Source organism: Oncorhynchus mykiss, chromosome 7 (genome assembly GCF_057628025.1).
Source record: "Oncorhynchus mykiss isolate SJ-2025 chromosome 7, ASM5762802v1, whole genome shotgun sequence".
NCBI classification, from domain to species: domain Eukaryota; kingdom Metazoa; phylum Chordata; class Actinopteri; order Salmoniformes; family Salmonidae; genus Oncorhynchus; species Oncorhynchus mykiss.
In genome coordinates, this window is record NC_143028.1 from 52,226,014 (window position 1) to 52,239,443 (window position 13,430).

At 44.0% G+C, this 13,430-nt stretch overlaps 1 protein-coding gene across 1 annotated transcript; it reads right to left on the reverse strand.

Annotated features, from left to right (window-relative positions):
* Nucleotides 1–1,809: 1,809 nt before the first annotated feature.
* Nucleotides 1,810–8,665, reverse strand: LOC110528052 (solute carrier family 45 member 3). The gene is made up of 8 exons (XM_021609838.3): nucleotides 8,435–8,665; nucleotides 6,068–6,776; nucleotides 5,645–5,886; nucleotides 5,175–5,287; nucleotides 4,517–4,986; nucleotides 4,067–4,332; nucleotides 3,640–3,912; nucleotides 1,810–3,525 (listed from the first exon to the last, which is right to left on the reverse strand). The coding sequence occupies exons 2-8, from the start codon at nucleotides 6,207–6,209 to the stop codon at nucleotides 3,334–3,336; spliced, it is 1,698 nt and encodes a 565-aa protein (XP_021465513.2). The 5' UTR covers nucleotides 6,210–6,776; nucleotides 8,435–8,665; the 3' UTR covers nucleotides 1,810–3,333.
* Nucleotides 8,666–13,430: the final 4,765 nt, after the last annotated feature.

A 13,430-nucleotide genomic window follows, 5' to 3' on the forward strand; every position in this document is an offset into this window, starting at 1 on the left:
ATGGAACTTCGATACGGAACATTCCCAGAACGTTCCCAGAACTTTTTTTCTTCCAAAGACCAAACGGGAACCACAAATCCCATTTGACCTACATAAAAGTTCTAATTCACCAAAATAATAACGTTATTTAATGAGGTTATTTGAACTTTCTCAGAAAACAATTTGTTACTAACATTCAAAAAAAAAAAGCAACATTCCCTTAAGTTTCTCCTTTGGTTCTTAGTAAAAATAACTTTCCCAGAATTTTGGTTTATTGTTGGGGGGCTTATTTTTCAAAAATGCAAAGAAGAACCTTTAGGTAATGCTACAATAACGTTCTGTGCTAGCTGGGAAGCTTGTGTGTGCAGAGCAGCACTAGAATAAAAAAATATATATTTTTGTAGTTAAAAAATCGAATATGAAACATGATACCTATAGTATCCTTACCTAGCGTCGATAAGGTCAATCCATTCTATTTAAACATCTTTCCCTAATTTCTGATTTTGTCTACACTTGTAATGTCATCAGTAGGCTACAGTAACCTATGCTTCAGATGGGGGTGGCAGGTAACCTACACACACACGTACACCCATTGGCAAAGATTTCCAGCTGGCGGGCAGACTCTGGAATGAGTTTCTGAATGACAGCAGAGAGGAAAAGGAAGAGAGGCCTAACTCAGTAGAAAATCTTTACGGAGCTCCCGTCTGTCCGGAGCTGCCAGAGTCTTCCGTCTGTCCGGAGCTGCCAGAGTCTCCCGTCTGTCCGGAGCTGCCAGTCTCCCGTCAGCCAGGAGCTGCCAGAGTCTCCCGTCAGCCAGGAACTGCCAGAGCCGTCAGTCAGCCAGGAGCTGCCGGAATTGCCCTTCTCTCCGGAGCTGCCGGAGTCTCCCGCCTGTCCGGTGCTGCCGGAGTCTCCCGTCCAGTCGGGACCCGTGGCTTGGGTCCCCAGTCCGAGGTCGGCGGCGAGGGTCGCCACTCTTAAGAGGCCACGGAGGCGGGTAAAGAGGCGGAGAAAGACTATGGTGGAGTGGGGTCCACGTCCCGCGCCAGAGCCGCCACCGCGGACAGACACCCACCCAGACCCTCCCCTATAGGTTCAGGTTTTGCGGCCGGAGTCCGCACCTTTGCGCGGGGGGGGGTCACGTTCTGTCACGTTCTGACCTTAGTTCTTTTGTTATGTCTTTGTTTTAGTATGGTCAGGGCGTGAGTTGAGTGGGTTGTCTATGTTAGTTTTTCTATGGTTTGCTATTTCTGTGTTTGGCCTGGTATGGTTCTCAATCAGAGGCAGCTGTCAATCGTTGTCCCTGATTGAGAACCATATTTAGGTAGCCTGTTTTCTATTGTGTTTGGTGGGTGATTATTTTCTGTTTTCGGTCATTTCTCTTTGATATTTTTGTTATTTCCGTGTTCATTTGAATAAATATGGACACATACTGTACCACGCTGCACCTTGGTCCTCACCTTCTTCCACCAACGGCCGTTACAGTGTATGTAAACTTCTGACCCACTGGGAATGTGATGAAAGAAATAGAAGCTGAAATAAATCAATCTCTACTATTATTCTGACATTTCACATTCTTAAAATAAAGTGGTGACTGACCTAAGACAGGTATTTTTTTCTAGGATTAAATGTCAGGAATTGTGAAAAACTGAGTTTAAATGTATTTGGATAAGGTGTATGTAAATTTCCGACTTCAACTGTACATGACAGACAAGTGAGATTGAAGAGGAGTCTCTGCTAGTACTGTACCACAGAGATTTTAAACCCAGAAGCTCAACATCAAGAGACTTCCGGGAACACTTGCAAAACAGACAAGAGACTAGGCAGGGGTTTGAAAAGGTAGAGGTAATTTCTTAGTTGTTCATTTAAAAAAAAATCTAAAGCCACAACAGAGTCGAGCCAATGTCTTAAATAGTTACACGTTATTCCTCCAACCTCATGAAAGTGACAAACAGTTTGGTGCGAGACAACCGTTAGACCCGATGACTTGTTTTTACGCTAGCCAAAGTCACCCACAAGTGTGATTGGTGATTTCTATTAGAGAAGCAGTTTTAGCCTATCTTCATATTGTACTGTATTTAACTGTACTGTGTTACATATGGCACTCCTTATGAGAGTGGATCCAGATAGCTTCCCTAGCAACAGAGCACAGCAGGATCAGATCAGACCAATGATGTTTAAAAACCCTGGTGCTGTATAGAAGCCACCGGGCAGCCATCATGGCACTCCTCAATTGACATGTTTATTCTATTACAGACACCTGAATGCATACTTTTAAATATATTATGTGCATTAAACAAAGATAAAAAATGAAAAAATATATAAAACATTTACCGTAAAGTTTTTTTTGGTACTAATATTACTGTCCCCAGTACGACAACAAAATACTTAAATGTAATGTAATTTTGTCCTTGAAACATTTAATTGAAATACTGTAGAATTCCATTCATCTCTATGGAGGACTGCTCCTACTGGGGAATGCCAATATGGCCTACTGGCTTCAAAGCCTCTCAATGGCCAATACATAGCATCGTCAGTCGAGGATTTATATACGTCATTGGATCAGACACACTGAGAGGAGTCCCCTGACCCCCCAAACACACACACACTAGGATTTGTCATTACAATGGAAACATGGGGGGGAAAACACACACAAAAACACATCACCTCTCCTCCTTACCCCTCAACCCCAATGCAAATAGCAGAGTGGGAGTCATACCCCAACTTTCCCTCTGGCCCTGGGGCTCACATAAATACATATGTCCATATATACATCTAGTAAACTTACTGTACACAAATGCACAACAGACTTCAGAATACTTTCATGGCCTTAGATAGCAATCATGCAACATTTTAGTTATAGCAGTGAACAAAGTGTACTTTGAAACATGTTAGATTGCAGTAACCAATAGCAAACATAATACATTTCAGACATGGCAATAAGCAGTATCACTTTATCCTCCTTTATTGTGTCAGAGGAATAGTAGCCTGTCTCAGTATTCCCCCTGATATCTTGAAGCATCTGTGGTGACCAATCTAGGAAGGAAAACTATTTTACTGTCCATTACAGTGTTTCCCAGGATTGACCTACTCTCTTGGTTGTGCCAGCACACTAAACAAGAAGTACCTGTCCTTTCAGTCAGTCTTAGAGGTGCTGATATCAGGACTGCAATCATCCACCCTTGGTTCTTTAACCCCTGATGCATTTGAGGAGTCAGATGGCATATTTTGCAATCTACAGGATTCCATACCGGATTCTACAGGATTCCGGATTCCATTCGATGATAATGGACAGACAAAATCCAATAGAATCTCCAATCTGCAATTTCACAACACAGATACATCCACAATGGGTTAACTCTTTAGCCCCGTCAGTGTTGGAGCGCTGTCCTTTGACCCTGTGAGCTTGTGGAGGTCACTGCGTGTGAAGATGACACAGGTGGAGCAGAGCATGGCCATGATGCTGAGGGAGCAGGCTGAGGCCATATAGGCACTGACACTGTGAGACTGCTGCACTATGGAGCCCAGACACAGAGCAGGCAGCACCTGGCCAGAGAACAGAGCACAATAGAATAACCATTATTGTTGAGGCAAATAACACACACTCGTCTGTTCACTGGTCAACTGGTCTAACCTGTAGAACCTAGCTTTAGTGTTTACCTGTGAAAGCAGGTAGGCACTGTCTAGGATAGCCATGTCTAGACACATCCCTCTCTGAGGCAGGGGTATGGGCTCTCCTCTCTCCAGGGGAAGGGACACGTGGGGGGAGGTGGAGGAGGAAGAGAGAAGGGGAGCCCCGGGGAGATTGACCCCCTCTGGATACCTGTTGCCATGGATGTGGACGGAGTCAGGGGGAACAAGGGGCTTGGAGTGAATGTGGTCATCACTATCTCCTGGGTGAGAAGGTCTGGATTTGGAACTGGAGAAGAAGACCTGAAAGGAAGAAAGAAAGAAAGAAAGAGAGAGAGAGATGGGAGTAAAAGACAGAGAGATGGAGAAGAGAGAGCGATAGAGAGAAGAGGGTGGGATTGGGTTTATCTACTGTGATCACTTCCCCGTCAGAACATGTAGTGGTAATCTGTCTCACCTGTCTGTCAGAGTGGTACAGACACAGCAGGGTGTAGGGCAGGACCTGCAGCACACAGAAGGTATATCCAGTAGCTGCGGCCATGACAGTGATCATCACTACACTCTTTGAGAAACTCATCACAGCTGTAGCTAACGCTAGCAGGACCACACTGCTAACATACACAGCTCGGGTGCCTAGCAACACTATCCAATGCTCCATCAGGATGGAGCAGACCACTGAGGTCAGGCACAGCAGGAATAGACCCACACTCGCCATGCGCACACCTGGGGAGATACGGGGGAAAGTAGGTGTATGAGTGTATTGAAATGGATGCATTGACAATCTAATATGAAAATGTTAAAAGGGTTTAAGATAAGGAGTGAAAAGGAAAAAAGGAGAAGACAAATTTGCTGCAAACATTGCGGTGAATGAAAAGATAATAATCAAGTAAAAGTCTGTCCATCCTACCTTCATCGTATCGTAGTCTCTCCTGTGTTCCAGGTGTAGCGTTGGGTACTCCCCGGTACAGCCCCACTCCCATAAAGTCTGTGTAGAACAGCATGAAGCTCATCAGAGCCATCCAGCTGAACAGTTCGGCTACAAACAGCCTGCGTATGACTGCCGGCACGTGCATACACACACTGTACATGCGTGGCAGCGCCGACACACACAGCGACACACTCCGCCCCACCGCCAGCCGCACACACTGAGGCCGCGGCAGCAAGGAGTGTGCACAGTATCGGCTCAGGCCGGAGCTAACACTAAGATCCTTCCTAGTTGTCTCTCCCCCTCTGGTGTATCTTTCCTCTGAGATGAAGACTGTGCTGAGGAGGCAGGTGAGGAAGATGAGGGTGAGCAGGGCATAGATGAAGGCCTCCTGGCCGCCCAGGTAGGCTGCTGTCGGGGCATGGCTCCAGTCCAGGGCTGGCAGCAGGTACCTAGGATGAGACAGAGAGGGATATCACAGGAGGACTTGGTCTCTGTTATGATATGATCTCTGTCCAATTCACTATCTCAGAGAGATGGAGAGAGTTACCCTGCCCCAGGCAGCACCTGGGGCTGATCTTTAGGGAATAGAGAGAGAGAGCGAGTGAGAGCAATAGATAGAGACAGAGAGGTCCCTTACCCCAGGCATCCTCCCAGGCTGATCATCAGTGAGTAGACAGAGAAGGCCCTTCTGCTCTCCTCCTCTCCTGGAAACTGGTCTGAGATCAGAGCTTCCAGTGGAGTGAAACAGGCCTGTGGATCACAACAGTCATTTAGCTTCTATAAACACCGCACGCACGCACGCACGCAGTCACACACACACACACACACACAGTAAGGAGCAAAAAAGACAGTTTGAATTCAAATAAAGAATTCAAATATAGTCAGAAACATCTATATCACAATGCTATCTAAGCAAAATTCAGGTAAACTACAGCAATTACAAGCCCATAAACTACTTCACTCCAACTCAATCAGATTTGTTTTTTTATTTAACCTTTTTTTAACTAGGCAAGTCAGTTAAGAACAAATTTATATTTACAATAATGGCCTAACCCAGATACAGAACTAGTGTATTTATACTATTTAACAATATATTTTCTGCTCTACCTGCCCAGAGAACTCCAGCAGACAGGCTGACCCTGCCAGCAGGACCCTCTCCAGCCAGCGGGGGTGCTGTGGGTAGAGCAAGGCAGCTAGGTGAGAGGCCTGGGGCATCACCTGCAGGCCCAGCAGAATCCCCACACAAAGGAGCCAGATGAATGGCCGCCGCCGACCGAAACGTCCACGCCACGAGTCACTATACAAGCCGATCATGGGCACGAAGATCAAACCCAGAACTGGACCCACTCCTGAGAGAGAGAGAGAGAGAGAGAGAGAGAGAGAGAGAGAGAGAGAGAGAGAGAACAGGAAGGAAGAGAAGGAGATCTACTTCAGAGCTGAAGAACAAATAATTTATTCAAACCATGGTCATACAGTGTTCACACTACAGCCATTCAAGAATGACAATATGGTCATAGAGTGTTGCCTCACCCAGCACCATGGTCATGTAGCGTTCCTCCATGCCGGCCTGCAGCAGTAGAGGGGGGATGTAGAAGGTCCCTGCAGCCATACACACCTCCAGACCACAGGTCAAAGCATTCACCAGCAACAGCTGACACACACGGCCCTGCATGACTCAAAGATGCTTCCTCTGTCTATACCTCTATATCTATCTATCTATCTCGCTCTCTGGTCTATTCCCTACTTTCTGTCTCTCTCCCACACAGTTTCTGAGACAACTGTGATACAGGAGTTTATAGTGACTGTGTGGACAGGACAGAATGCTCTTCTCTATCCATGTAATCTAAGGGTCTAGGCTTACAGGGGGTAGTCCTTGAGTGACCTGCGTATGTAAATGAGTATGTGGGGCAGAGTGAAAGGAGGCTGGTGTTTGTGTCCCATGCTGCTGTCCGGAGGTCCCAATGTCTCTTTACTCAAGATAGTGGATAACAGACAAGATAGCTGACTGGATGGCTTCCCCATGTATAGTGTTGTCTGTACTCACATTGCACTTCTGGCAGACAGATAGTGGGAGAGTTGTATGTCTAGCTCCGTCTATTTCTCTCTGTCCTATGGAGGTAGTAGAGAAGGGTCAGTGAAGATAAAGGGTTCCAGTCTTGTGGTCATGCCTGGTGAGTGTAGGTGTAGTTAACTCAACTCTGCCAATCGACAGAGAAATCCACATATGGAAACATGGGCCCTGAGAGAAGTAAGGGAAAACAGGCTAACATGAATAGTCACAACATGATAAAGGATAAAATATCATAAGTCATACTGGACGCAACAAGCTTCCAAATGATTTCTACAATCATTTATACATGTGTTTCCCTACTGGTGGGCCTGGACTTGGGACTCATTGGTGGGCTTTAGATGGGTTATCACTTATGACAGAGAAGAGGGGGGAAAGCAGGGTTCCATTTATCTATCTGCCTCATCCTGTAACTCGCAGGGAAAACAGGATGGAAAACGATTGATTAAGATTCCAAGATGTGATATATTCAAATAAGACACTTCAGGTGAGCTGGAATATACTGTACCTTTCCAGGAAGGAATCAAATAAATCACTGTGTACATACACCCTGCCAGTTTTATGTACCTTCAGTCATCCGACCATTAACATTCAACACATTGTGCAGATAGAAATGTCTGCTTTAAAGAACTGAGGGACAGGATTCACAGTTGATCCAATGTGGGAGCGTCACATGTGTGTGTGTGTGTGTGTGAGATACTTCTGTGGATCAGCTCAGTCATTTCATCAGTAGATTAAATTTCACTTCCTTATGTTATAAAATGCATTTTACCAAGACAAATAGGATGCTTCATGTTCTGATTCATTCAGTATGGCCTTTCTCTAACATATCATTAACATTATATGCCAAAAGTCAGATTTAGATTTTTTCAATAATAAGCACTGAGCTCGAACCAGGGACTGCAGTGATGCCTCTTGCACTAAAATGTCTTAGACCGCTGCGCCACTCGGGGGGCCCTCGGGAGCCCTGTTGACAGTGCGGTGCTGCTTTTTCAAAGTAACATTTAAGGGTTTTACATGGTCATCTGCAAAGTTGTTTCTGAGGGTCACAAAAAAGCTAAATCAGCATGACACAAGCTGAATTAAATATAAAACGCTTTGAAAATAAAAAGCTTGCAGGTATGCTCAATGCGCCGTTGACATTTCACAGAGATAAGATTGTTTGTGTGAGATATCCTACAGTGTGTACACTGAGGTGTGTCCTCCTCTTTCAGCCTGGCTGCCAGCTCACCTCACACACAATGCAATCAAACCCTGACACAATACGTGGATACCTAGTGTACTGTGCCTAGATAAAGCTATCGGACTTATATCAGGAACAAGAAACTGACATATAAAGACTTGGCATCACAATTGAGACAACTTGACAAATTAAATGAGGAATATACATAGTCCTGTCATGTCCAACGGCACGTTGGAACACAGGAGTGATGGTTGCCGATAATGGCCCCCTGTATAAGCCTATGTAGATATTCCATAAAAAATCAGCCGTTTCCAGCTACAATAATCATTTACAACATGAACAATGTCTACACTGATCAATTTGATGCTATTTTAAATGGACAAAATGTTTTGCTTTACTCTCAAAAACATTTTCTATGTTTTCTAAGTGACCCCAAACTTTTAAACGGTAGCGTATATATAATAAGATTTCACAGTAAGCTCTCTGTCATTTCATTATTTTTATACAGGTAAATCAATTATTTATTAAAAAACATCTTGACATTTCTAATTCCCACACTTAAATGATTAAATGAATAAAGACATTTTATAGCTAACACTTCTTCAATTCTGTTAAGTATGGCCTAATCCATCACTACAAAACTCACAGTCTAACGTTCCTCTGGGTCACTCGTAGAGCTGTTTCTGTCCACTCCTCATGTGCCTATGTCTGTCAACTCTCAGAAGGAAGTAAGTCCTGTGTGTGTGTGCGTGTCGTTTCCGATAAGCCACGCAATTATAGGCGTAATCAGAAATTGACCTAGGTAACACACCTGTTGTGATGTGTGTCGCACCTGTGGTGAGGTAACACACCTGTAACACACCTGTCTTCAGCTGACGTGGGAGCTGTCAGGAGTGCCAGGCTCAGGCTCAGGTTGGGAACTGGAATATCAGCATTCCCATTACATATCCTGGAGAATTGACTTGTAGGGGCTGGGCTAACCACCAAGTCAGTGTCAGCCAAAAGCAGAACAGCGGCTGTCACTAATAGTAGAAAACACACTTCTCAGGACACATACTCCTAGGAACACATTGCTTAGGACAATGGTTTCCAACCCTAGTCCTGGAGAGCTTTAGGGTGTGCAGACTTCTGTTCCAGCCCAACACAACTTCTGTTCCAGCCCAACACAATTGACTCAAAGAATCAAGGTCATAATGATTGTTTGACTAGTGCTAGGCTGTAACAACGGCCTACACACCCTGTAGCTCTCCAGGACCAGGGTTGGTGACCACTGTTGTAAAAACAGACAGACTCTTTGTGTCTGACTCTCAGTTTAAAGACCTGATTATATCCCAGCAGAGAGGTAAAGCAGTTGTCAGTCAGTCACTACACAGCATGCCAGGAGTGAATGTTTACTGAGGCAGCCATAAAGCTGAGAATCACATCCCGGTCCCACACCTGCCAGCGAAGCGTATCAGTGACAACAACAGGTAAGTAACCTAAACCACTAGGACAGTCAGTCGGAGGTCACTGCTTCAATAAATCCAAAATGAGAGGGATTTAATAGTTATTATGTTACAAAAGAAACACAGCTCTGAGCCACAACTACCTTTGACTGGCACAGAAATCCCAGATGGACATGAATAATGTTCATGTCAGGATAATCAAGAAATGCTTAACATGAGCAGAGAAATGAGTCATGTAGTAGGGCAAATCATGACAGTGCTCAAGCTGAAACAAGCACTTTGAAGGAGAAAAACACATCAAAGTGTTCATACGCCAGCAATTAAAAGTGCTGAATTAGGCATTTACAGTGTTAAAGAGGAGAAGGGGAAACAGCACATGAGGTCAGTCACACAAACAAACAAAGTCAGTTAACTGGAACCATGGGTGTAGCAAAGCAGGCTTCTTCATGTCTGCGTGTGTGTGTTTACCCCATCCACACAAAAAGGAAAGAGGGATAAGTCTTGTTCACAGCACCCTGAGGTTTCATCAGTGTGAACGTAGGCCAGTATATCAGCCCCCAATGTGCAGTGAAGTGTTTAGATACACCACTGTAGTCCAAAGTGCATCTTCTGAGTTGTGACATTCTGGCTATATGAGAAAGGACAGAGGTCTGGCACTCTCTAGTGTAACCAATGTGAAATGGCTAGCTAGTTAGCGATGGTGCACGCTAATAGAGTATGGGCGAGGGACGGACTAAAGTGATACTGTTACATTGATGCTGTTGACCCGGATCAATGGTTGCTGCGGAAAAGGAGGAGATCAAAAGGGGGGTGAGTGTAACCGATGTGAAATGGCTAGCTAGTTAGCGATGGTGCGCGCTAATAGCGTTTCAACCGGTGACATCAATTGCACTGAGACCTTGAAGTAGTGGTTCCCCCTGCTCTGCAAGGGCAGCAGCTTTTGTGGAGTGATGGGTAACGGTGGTTCGTGGGTGTCAGTTGATGTGTGCAGAACCAGGTCCCTGGTTCGAGCCCAGCTTGGGGCGAGGAGAGGGACGGAAGCTATACTGTTACACTAGCTACAAATACCATTAAATCAAGACAGACTGAAATTTGCCAACATTCATATGGAAAAATTGTACAGCCTATAATAGTCCACATGACTGTAGTTACAGTGCCTTGCGAAAGTATTCGGCCCCCTTGAACTTTGCGACCTTTTGCCACATTTCAGGCTTCAAACATAAAGATATAAAACTGTATTTTTTTGTGAAGAATCAACAACAAGTGGGACACAATAATGAAGTGGAACGACATTTATTGGATATTTCAAACCTTTTTAACAAATCAAAAACTGAAAAATTGGGCGTGCAAAATTATTCAGCTTTCAGTGCAGCTGAAAGTGCAGCAAACTCTCTCCAGAAGTTCAGTGAGGATCTCTGAATGATCCAATGTTGACCTAAATGACTAATGATGATAAATACAATCCACCTGTGTGTAATCAAGTCTCCGTATAAATGCACCTGCACTGTGATAGTCTCAGAGGTCCGTTAAAAGCGCAGAGAGCATCATGAAGAACAAGGAACACACCAGGCAGGTCCGAGATACTGTTGTGAAGAAGTTTAAAGCCGGATTTGGATACAAAAAGATTTCCCAAGCTTGAAACATCCCAAGGAGCACTGTGCAAGCGATAATATTGAAATGGAAGGAGTATCAGACCACTGCAAATCTACCAAGACCTGGCCGTCCCTCTAAACTTTCAGCTCATACAAGGAGAAGACTGATCAGAGATGCAGCCAAGAGGCCCATGATCACTCTGGATGAACTGCAGAGATCTACAGCTGAGGTGGGAGACTCTGTCCATAGGACAACAATCAGTCGTATATTGCACACATCTGGCCTTTATGGAAGAGTGGCAAGAAGAAAGCCATTTCTTAAAGATATCCATAAAAAGTGTTGTTTAAAGTTTGCCACAAGCCACCTGGGAGACACACCAAACATGTGGAAGAAGATGCTCTGGTCAGATGAAACCAAAATTGAACTTTTTGGCAACAATGCAAAACGTTATGTTTGGCGTAAAAGCAACACAGCTCATCACCCTGAACACACCATCCCCACTGTCAAACATGGTGGTGGCAGCATCATGGTTTGGGCCTGCTTTTCTTCAGCAGGGACAGGGAAGATGGTTAAAATTGATGGGAAGATGGATGGAGCCAAATACAGGACCATTCTGGAAGAAAACCTGAGATTTGTCTTCCATCAAGACAATGATCCAAAACATAAAGCAAAATCTACAATGGAATGGTTCAAAAATAAACATATCCAGGTGTTAGAATGGCCAAGTCAAAGTCCAGACCTGAATCCAATCGAGAATCTGTGGAAAGAACTGAAAACTGCTGTTCACAAATGCTCTCCATCCAACCTCACTGAGCTCGAGCTGTTTTGCAAGTAGGAATGGGAAAACATTTCAGTCTCTCGATGTGCAAAACTGATAGAGACATACCCCAAGCGACTTACAGCTGTAATCAAAGCAAAAGGTGGCGCTACAAAGTATTAACTTAAGGGGGCTGAATAATTTTGCACGCTCAATTTTTCAGTTTTTGATTTGTTAAAAAAGTTTGAAATATCCAATAAATGTCGTTCCACTTCATGATTGTGTCCCACTTGTTGTTGATTCTTCACAAAACAATACAGTTTTATATCTTTATGTTTGAAGCCTGAAATGTGGCAAAAGGTCGCAAAGTTCAAGGGGGCCGAATACTTTCGCAAGGCACTGTATAGCCTACTTTCTGTAGCCTGTGTGTGAAATGAGCACAACTCACATTCATTTTGAATACTAGCCCAAATTGTCTGCTCACAAAGTTGTTATAAAACACCTGTTTTTAGTTCCTCATTCACAGCCAAGAGCTCATTCTGGAAATCGTAATGTCAAGACATTATACACTGCTCTCATATACTGCTCTTCGCGTGACAGACTGACCAGGTGAATCCAGGTAAAAGCTATGATCCCTTATTGATGTAATTTGTTAAATCCACTTCAATCAGTGTAGATGAAGGGGAGGGCAACTTTGATGGGGGTGGGTGCAACAAAAAAACACAACTCATCCTGAGGGGCCACAGTGGCTCGTGGGTCTGCGTACCCACATCCAGTAAAAAAAATGTTACCAATCTAAAAATGTTCTGCTGACATGGACTAATTGAGTGACTTCTGATGTACAACCACATTTTTGAAATTGCACCTTGTATATTCTATTATTCTAGCTCTCAACAGTAAGTTGAGAACACAACTGAGTCCCCCTCCCCTAAAAAAATAAGGTCCACGGGCCTACAAAAGTGGGATGTTCTTAATGTTTTCGACAGTGTATAGGCTAAAGCATTATAAAACCGTGCCTAATAAACCAAGATCGCAAACAATACATCAAAACTAATGAGAACAAAATCGCTGCCAGTAAAATGATAATAGACTGTTTGAGCTCTAGGTTAACTGACTGACTGAAGTGCAGTATATCCACACCGCATCAAACTCTACAACATTAGAGATGCGTTTAAGGTTACTGTACCTTTTAAACTCCAGTGGTTGAACCTGCAGCTTCATTCTGCAGAGGTCGTGGAGACAGTGTGCGTACTTGGAGATGTTTCCAAGTTTTGTAGCTGAGTCAAATTAATATGTAACAGTCTGCCTGACTGTCTACTGCAATTGCATTGGGGGGGAAAAGTAAGTTAGATAACAAAATACTTTCCATATCAATATGCACAAACCATTTGATATTGATAGGCCATGATAACAGAATGATTGACATACCGGTACATTGTCTCCAAAGGCAGAGCTTCTGTATAGTGGAATGCCCTCTTTATGTCCAGTCCTATTGATGTGAAATGTCCACCAACGAATTTGCAGCTGCCAATCAGATGTTTGTGTTTCATTATTGTTCAATCAAGTTGAATGATTCAGATTGGCAGGGCATAGAGGATTCTAGTCTATTGATAGGGTGCATCTCAATAGTCTACTCAACAGTGGTTTGCTCTTCTTGTCTCCTCTCCTTCCCTTCATCTGTACTGATGACTAGACAGGTGATATTTCCAGTGGGAATCTACCATATTGTTTTTACCTATTCTGTGACTACAAATGAGTGTTAAAGAAGGGGATGAGGCCACTAGACTAGATTACTGTGATGCACCCACAGACTGTATGGAAACAGTGCCACTTTGTGGCTAACAGTG